The following is an 8,827-nucleotide window of genomic DNA, read 5'->3' as shown; positions in this document are numbered from 1 at the left end:
TACACTCTAGTAGTACCAATTGATTCAACTGAATGAGTTTGCTTGTTGATATCCAAACACCATGGGTCTAACATAAACCAAATCATAATACTTCAATTGTTTTGGAGTTTGGAAAAAGCCTGATATCAGAGTTCATCACCTGTAAGGCACATGAGGTTGCACAGAGTAAGACATGAACAAAAACTTTGCTAGAGAACCCAAAACAAACATGACTTCTATAATGTTTATGCACGAACATTTTTGGCTTAAATATGAAGATATTAGATAAACTTTACAATTGTTAAAGCTCATCAGAATCTGGATCTTTATATAAGCTGTGTGTGTGTGTGTGTGTGTGTGTGTGTGTGTGTGTGTGTGTGTGTGTGTGTGTGTGTGTGTGTGTGTGTGTGTGTGTGTGTGTGTGTGTGTGTGTGTGTGTGTGTGTGTGTGTGTGTGTGTGTGTGTGTGTGTGTGTGTGTGTGTGTGTGTGTGTGTGTGTGTGTGTGTGTGTGTGCAGGGCCTGGGCACTGACCCTGAGCTTTTTTGCTCAAAGCTAACCATCTACCACTTGAGCCACAGCTCCACTTCCTGTTTTCCCAGTATTTAATTAACTGGAGATAGTCTTATGGATTTTCCTGCCCCAGCTGGCTTCAAATGGAGACCCTCAGATCTCAGCCTCGTGAGTAGCAAGGATTACAGGCTTGTGCCACTGGTGCCCAGATTCATACAAGTTTTTCCTTCATGAGGGGATTTAGCACTTTTAAAAAGCTAAATAAGAGGAGACATGCACTCAACTGAAAGGTTATTATTTTATAGGTCAGATTCTGGGCTTAGTTCAGCAACAACTAATTTACCTTAGGGACAGAGGAACTGGATTAAACTGTCAAGTGTCATTTTATGCTAAGTTCCTATTGGGACAGAATGAATTAAGCACTGCACTATACATTGTAATATATTGCTTCCTTTAATAGTTGCAAAGCTAAGGAAAACAAACACATCATCTTAAGGTTCCTATTTTTAAAAAGCTGTGGTAAGGACTGACATAATATTATGATGTCTCTATTTAACAAACTGTCTGTGATTAGATTTGTGGGGACAATACCATTCCCTCAGCTAAAAAGGTGTATTTTTAAAGCAGAGACTTATTTGTTCTAAGGTCAGTTATCTTCAGATCAAAGAAACAGCACTGGAGCAGTAAGTCTTATCTTTTATTAATCAGCTTAGTAGTATTTATACTTAAGAAATACTGACTTGGATTTGTTTTAAATTTAACTCAGGGAGATACCAGAGTAAATAAATGATTACTTATTCCAAGACAGATATAATTCAAACCTGATCTACATGAGGCATTAAAAACAGAACGAAAACACAGAACATTATCAAAGACCGGTTTCTGTTTTGAAGGCTGGTTTCTGTTTTGAAGGGAGAAACATTCCATAAGGGTCTTCTTGGATCCCAAGCAATGTCAAGTTATTTGATTTTGTAATAGGAGATTTCAACTGGGCGCCAGCAGGTCATGCCTGTAATCCTAACTCAGGAGGCTGAGATGTAAGGATGGCAGTTGAAGCCAACCCTAGGTAGGAAAGTCTTGTGAGACTCTTATCTCCAATTATACACCAAAAAAGCTGGAACTGGAGCTGTGGTTCAAGTGGTAGAGCACTAGCCTTGAGCAAAAAGCTCAGGGACAGTGCCCAGACCCTGAGTTCAAGCCCCAGAAAAACTGTTTTCAGTCTCTTTCAAATCCAGCTTATGTACAGTTTTTAACTTACAGAATTTACACAAAACTTCACAGTGCACTTTTCTAAATACTGAAACCTTCATAAACTTTTAAAAATCAGCTTTGTGGCACTTTGGTAAACATGTTTAATAGTGACTTCAGTTAAATCTAAGGTAAATAAGACTATATGGTTGTTGAGAGAACAGTGATCAGTCTTAAATCCTATTATAACCCTGTTCAGGATTTTCTTTTACAGACCACCATCAAAGCGTTTCCAAGTAGGTGACATCTAAATGCTGCTCTATCTCTCAGAATGTGGCTTACTTCCCATAAAGAATAGGTAAATAGAGCGAGTAATCACTAGGTGGGACTCAGCACCTGTTAAGAACAGGTAAAGGATGCAGGTGTATTTTGCTCATCTCTCCCTTTGCTCTTCCTATACTTGGAAGGGAAATGAGGTGGACCCTTTGTATCTTCCTTCATGTTTTCTGGGGTCTCTCCCCAAGAATTTTTTGAGCGCTCCAAGTTGGTAAGGAACATCAAACAAGGGGCATGAGGAAAGTCAGAAAGACTGCTCCTATTAACAAACCTATATACATACACATTTTCATTTAAACTCTGACTGCATCTTCAAAACATTACAACCATACATACTATAGAACTTAGCGGAGCTGCAATGCATTTTTATTCTGTTTTAAATTTTATTCTGTTTTAAATTTCAGGGAACCAAAATGAAATTAAAAATTCAAAATACATGGTAATTTTGGTTTTAAGTAAACAAAGTTTAAGCCTTTATCAACTGAAAATTAAGAATTTATGTTAGCCGGGCCCTGGTGGCTTACACCTGTAATCCAAGCTACTCAAGAGACTGAGATCTGAGGATCATGGTTTGAAGCCCAACTAGGCAGGAAAGTCCTTGAGATCCTTACCTCCAATTAACCACCAAAAAACCAGAAGGGGAGCTGTAGCTCAAAGTGGTAGAGCGCTAGCCTTGAGCACAAAAGGTCAGGGATATCACCCATGCCCCAATTCAAGCCCATGACTATCACCACCACCAACAACAAAAAAGAATTTAAATTGCTAGCTGAGCACTGGTGGCTCATACCTGTAATCTTAGCTACTTAGGAAGCTGAGATCTGAGGACTGAAGTTTAAAGCCAGCCCGAGCAGGAAAAAGTCCATGAGACTTTAACCACCCAAAGGCTGGAAGTGGTGCTGCACTTCAAACTTCAAGTGGTAGACCACTAGCCTTGAAGAAAAGGAAAAAAAAAAAGCAGCTCAGGGATAGCTCCTAGGTACTGAATTAAGCCCCAGGACCAATACAAAGAAAAAATTTTAATTGCTCATCTTTTTAATAAGCTAATGTCTAGAAAAGGTAGAAAACCTATTAGCCTAGAGACTCTATAATTTTTAAATGTTGGCTACAACTATTCCTACAGATTCAAAATATCCTCCTAAATGTTACCCCCAAGAACATTACAAAACTAACTCAGAAAGCAGCTTGATTGTCAGTAGTATCACTTTCCACCTTTTTTACCCACATGGATGTTGAAAGATGTGGTAGGAGATAAGGATTCATATCATTTCTAACTTCTTGATAACAAACTCTGAAAATACTTAAAGAAATTCCATGTTATCTTTATAATTAGGGCTCTATTAATAACCAACAAGCTAAGGTGCCTTCTATATAACAATTCACAAAGGTTAAGAGAACTCTAAGGGGGTTCAACAGTTCAGTTAGAACATGAACCTGAAACTGCTACACTAAATATTTCAAAATTAGAGCTGTGCTGGATTAAAAGAAAACCTACCAAAATAATTTAGACAGAGAAGAGAGATCAATCAATTTAGGTCTGTAGGATCATTTTACAGCCTAAAATTTCAGAAAGCAATTGAAAAGGGGAATAGTTATTGTTTAGCATATTGCAGTGTCCATTTGAATATTAATCAGCCTAGCCTTCAGTCTAAAATTCAGCTACTAGTAACATCATTTCTTCAGTAGTTATCACTTACAGAAAGAACTCCGATTTTTACGGAAGAAGAAAAACAGAAGCAAATCAAACTGAGAAAAGAGTTGGGCCAGTTCTTATACCCTTGAGTTACTAATGAGTGGAAACAGAACAAAACCTAATAAAGGCACTATTGTAAACAGCAATTGAACTTTGTGTGCACACTCACTTCCATACAGATTTCCACCTGGAATTGAAAATTATGCTATGGCCTTTTAGAAAAAGTAAACTAAGAAATATTGACATTAAGGGAACAGAATTACGATCCCTACACATGTACACACACTGATATAATAAACTACTTGTCAGTACTTTGAAATCTCTAAAATTGTAGAAATACTAGTCTTTGAAAAATCCCACCATAAAGTTTAAATGGTCAAAACACTTATTTAAACCAATGGTTCTTAAACAAAAATGTGTACCAGAATAATCTGACACTGGTTAAAACAAAACACAATTATGCTGCCACTCTTGTGGTTTGATTGGTCTGAAGTAGAACCAGTAGTATGCATTTCTAACAAGTTGTTGAGTGATGCTGAAGCTGCAGGTCCTGGGACCACTCTCTTAGAACCACTGGTTTAAACTGTGAAAGGTACACCAGCAAAACCCTAACCAAAATTTTGGCCAAGATGCATGTAAACTAATAAAGATAGAATAATGCTTAGAAAGAATGCTCATAGAATCATTCTTATTACATCAGAACGTCAACATCTGCTTCATGGTCTTCCTCTGTCACTTTCAAGGACAGCACTTCTTCATTAAGGAAAAGCCCACTGAGCCTCTCCTTCCGGGCCTGCCTCTGCTCCTTCAGTTGCCTTTTGCGGAAGGCCTTCTGCTGTAACTTCCGCTGCTTGGATCTCTTCTGTCAAAGTGAAAAGTTTTAGATTAGTAAGGTTTAGTTCTTGGACCCAATGTGTTTTGTAGATCAAATTCTCTATTTTCTGAATGGTAAGACTTATGAAAATTTCCCTGAAGTACTATTCTTATAACAATTGAAGTGAGATATGGCTTAGAACTGGAAATGATATTTTAAGATTCTACTTTCATGCCGTTTGACTTGGCAGGGTTGATTCTTTATCATTTGGCCTCACATAGGTAACGAGACACTTTGAAGACTTAGTTACAGTACACATTGGTATCAATTCATGGCAAATTCAAAATTAATATGGCAGGGGAGGGGGCAATACTGAATATAAAATGAAGGGAACATTGACCCAATCTCTTCACCTTATACTTCTCACTTTTTTAAAAAAGGGCTAGCCATTTTACAATTACTGGGAAAGGATGATGCCTTTCTCATAACAGCAAATACCATCTTAAAAGGCCATTAGAGGAAGCAGTGTGGCTCAAGTGGTAGAGTGCTAGCCTTCAGCTGAAGAGCTGAAGGACAACTCCCAGGCCCAGAGTTCAAGCCCCACGACTGACCAAAAAAAAAAAAAAAAAAAAAGGCCAAAAATAAAAGGCCATTAGAATCCTAGATACTCCAGTCTTTGTTACTGAATAGATGGAAAAATGGAATGATTACATTTCCACAAAGATAGCTTGGTAACTCACAAAGCCTGCTGTTACTGGTACTTTGATTTAAGAGCCAGGGAAGAGTTTATTGTGTATCTTCAAGTGACCATTAGTTTCCCAAAGAGGGTTCCCTTTCATCTTTAAATTGGTTCCAGATTCTATGCAACTGCAAAGGACCTAACTCCTCTGCTTAGCCATGTACATATACACCAACACCTTTTTGGTTTTTTTAAGTATACAAGGATATCACAGAGGATTTTTTTTCCAATTTTGAAAGTCAAACAAATTACAGAAATCATTATTACATTTAAAAATTACCTAAGAAGAAAACGGTCAAGATTAAAACATAAAGAAGACATTTAACAAGTACACAAAAGACATACACAACATTCTTAGGAGCAAATAGACAGCAACATCAGCAACATAGTGAGATTCGCTCAATTATGAGTTGCAGTCAATAAAGCAATTTTGAAGATTACTCATTATTTCCATCAATATCTTACTTAAAACAGACATAAAATCAGGAAAAATTGAAATTGATAGATGTGGGTCAAAAAAAAAGTACTTGAAAGCACTCAATCTAGAGTGCTTTGTTCAACAGTAGAGCATCCTGCTCATTCAATTAAAACCAAAACCCACAGGCATCTACATAGCAGGGAAAATTTCACTCTTGAAGAGATTTAAATCAATGAGTACTAATATTAGTATTGAAAGATAAAGTTTTGTATTGATTAGGCATTTTACTTTTGAATCCCGAATCCGCTCTGCTGCACTTGCAGACAGGTTGCTGTCACTGTGTGCTCGACTCATGTTGGCACTGGAGTTTGAAGCAGAGTTTCCAACACTGGACCCACTGCTGCTTGCAGAACTGACCATGCTGGCACTGCTGCTGCTGGCACTGGCACTGGCACCGCTTACTCCACTGGTGCTTGCACAACTAAAGTTGCTTCTCTTCCAGGCCTCTCTTGCAGGCCGTTGACGAGGACTATGCTCCTTGATATAGTTTCTGACCTTCAGATACAAATAAAACTGGTTAGTGCTGTACCATGATGTTCTATCCTCAAGATGCTGGAGGAAAAAAAATCATATTGTCCTTAATCCAAAAGATTGTCTAAATTCTGCAGATATAGAAGTTAAAATATAAGGACACAGGGGCTGGGAAGGTGGCTCAGTGGTAGAGCGCTTGCCTTGCATGCTTGAGGCCCTGGGTTCGATTCCTCAGCACCACATAAGCAAAAAAAAAAAAAAAAAGCCGGAAGTGGCGCTATGGCTCAAGTGGTAGAGTGCTATCCTTGAGCTGAAGAGCTGAGGGACAGCGTCTAGGCCCAGAGTTCAGGCCCCACGACCCTCCAAAAAAAAATATAAGGACACAAGAAATCTCTGAATTTGAGTCAGGCACCAATGATCTATACCCGTCATTCTAGCTATTCAGGGAGTTGAGATCTGAGGATCAAGGTTTGAAGCTAGCCAGGGTAGAAATGTCCATGAAAGTTTTATTGCTAATTAATCACCAAAAAGCCAGAAGTGCAACTATGGCTCTAGTGGCAGAGCACTGGTCTTGAGAGATAAAGCTCAGGAACAGCATCCACATCCCGAGTTCCAGCCTCAAGACTAGAAACAAAAAAATAAAATAAAATAAAGGAAGATGCACCTATTTATTGCGCCTTGGTGATCCTGTCCTAAGAATATTCTCTTTTGGTCTCATTCTGTGTGAATGCCTAGAAACCTGTATAATTTATCATGTTGCATTGTATTATTTATTTATTTTTTTACCATCTAGTGTGTTTACTTGAAGATTTATAGGCGCATTCTGGTTACTACAAATGAGGGAATAATATTTACTGAAATGCACTCCAAGAAATGAAAACAAGGTTTTTTTACTATTCTTTGTTGCTATTTTTGTTTTATTTTGCTCTTATTTAGGTGTCTTTGAGCAGGTAAGGGGGAACACAGAAATGAAGGGACTGAGGGACAACAAATGAGCAGTGGTGCTCACTGCACACTATGTTAAAAATGAACTATACAACTGCAATCCCTTCTGTAGATCACCTTTACAAAAACGATTTTAAAATGCCAAAAGAGGAAGAAATTGTGAAATTTAGAAAGTTATCTCATAAAGGAAGAAATCACGGAATTCAGAAACAGTTATCTCAAAACTGATCATGTTCACAACTCTAGAAAACACCATAGGGATGTGGATATTAAAATCATTACAAATTGTAATCAGTGGTGGATGGAAGGCTATTAGCTTTCAGAATTTAGGACTTACAGAAACTGAAACTAACAATTCAATTGATGAAAAGAAGCATTTGGTAAAGATCTTTACTAATGATGACTTAATTAATGATGGTATCTATGATTATGGTGTTATTTTGCTAAATTTCAGCAAGAGGCTAATGGTATTAGTCTGAAATGCCAGGCCTCAATTTACCATACTAATTAAAATGGCTGGAGTGTGGAAAAGTCTGTATCTGTTGGGAGAAATACTATAAATTTCCATAAATTTAAGTGCAAAACAAACCTAAAGTAGAAAATAGCTAGGGGTGTGCCTCAGCAGTAGAAAGCTTGCCTAGCAAGCATGAGACCATGAGCTCAAACCTAGTACAATCAAAAAGCATTTGTGAAAGTAGAAGCCAAATATCAAGAAAAAACACAACAAAACTATATTTGAAAGGTAACAGAAATGCTCACTTCAGAATAGCTAAGAGAAAATTCATTAGGCTTCACTCTAGTCAAAATTTAATTACTCTGTAACTATTCAAATCTCCCAGCTCGAATGTTTACCAAAGTATAATTCTTGTGCACAGCCGTTAATTAGTGCTTTGGTTTTTTTCAATACATCTCTTGTATGCCTAACAATCCCTTAAATGATGCATTAAGCTGTAAAGTCTATACAACTGAGGAGCAAGTTCTAGATTCACATTAACCGGAAAGGTACTTTCAGGTGAGATGGCCATAACAGTTTTAAAACCATGAGGTTCTCAAATGTTACCACCAATTTACTTTTTCTTCACAGGACTAGTAATCAAGCCCAGGGACCTGTATATGCTAGGCTGTATCACTAAACTACATTCCCAGCCCTATCATTAGTTTTGCTAATTTACATTTCACAACAGTGATTTTGACCTTAACTTCTAGGTACATATGATTATCCAAGTCTACATTTTGTAAGCTGGTGGTATCTTTAATAGCTATATAACATGCATTTACTATACATACCTGCTTCAGTTTTTCACCTGTGAGATAGTTAATAAACTCATCGCCTATTGCTTCTTTCTTCACCAACTCTCAATCGGCTCTTCTTCTCTATACTCTTCAGGGTTTTCACCACAGTCACGCACACGGATTCATCTTCCTCTAAACTGTCCTCTCCATTGCGCATCCTCATTCCACCCCTACCCCCCAGTCACACCCCCTCCACAGGGCTCTTTTTTCCCCTGCCTGTGGTTAGCATTACCTTGCCTCCTTTAGGGCCGGTGCCTCTCTTTCCTTTCTTTTGCTTTCTTGTTGTGCTTGTGGCACCCCATCTGTCTTTCCACTGCTTTTCCTCAATTGGTAGAATCTCTTACAGTACCCTTGTTTGCAAAGGAGAACCGCTGCTGGGTCCT

At 38.0% G+C, this 8,827-nt stretch overlaps 1 protein-coding gene across 2 annotated transcripts; it reads right to left on the bottom strand.

The window, feature by feature from the left end:
- Positions 1–424: 424 nt before the first annotated feature.
- Positions 425–8,827, bottom strand: LOC138840155 (protein FAM199X-like). 2 transcript variants are annotated; one of them, XM_070039992.1, is made up of 3 exons: positions 8,677–8,827; positions 5,964–6,230; positions 425–4,566 (listed from the first exon to the last, which is right to left on the bottom strand). In XM_070039992.1, exons 2-3 carry the CDS (start codon positions 6,093–6,095, stop codon positions 4,396–4,398), a joined length of 303 nt encoding a protein of 100 aa, XP_069896093.1. In that variant the 5' UTR covers positions 6,096–6,230; positions 8,677–8,827; the 3' UTR covers positions 425–4,395. The 2 variants fall into 2 exon arrangements, with proteins under 2 accessions (XP_069896093.1, XP_069896094.1); XM_070039993.1 differs by lacking the exon at positions 8,677–8,827 and adding an exon at positions 8,439–8,569.

This window comes from Dipodomys merriami, unplaced genomic scaffold (genome assembly GCF_024711535.1).
Source record: "Dipodomys merriami isolate MVZ:Mamm:240054 unplaced genomic scaffold, mDipMer1.0.p SCAF_3, whole genome shotgun sequence".
Lineage (NCBI taxonomy): Eukaryota > Metazoa > Chordata > Mammalia > Rodentia > Heteromyidae > Dipodomys > Dipodomys merriami.
Note: the sequence above shows the minus strand (reverse complement) of the source record. Positions and strands in the feature narration are given on the sequence as shown.

Coding starts and splice junctions, on each gene's coding strand:
- LOC138840155 (XM_070039992.1), bottom strand. CDS start 6,095: ATGGTCAGTTCTGCAAGCAGCAGTGGGTCCAGTGTTGGAAACTCTGCT. Junction 4,567..5,963: donor AGCGGATTCGGGATTCAAAA/GTAAAATGCCTA, acceptor TCACTTTGACAG/AAGAGATCCAAGCAGCGGAA.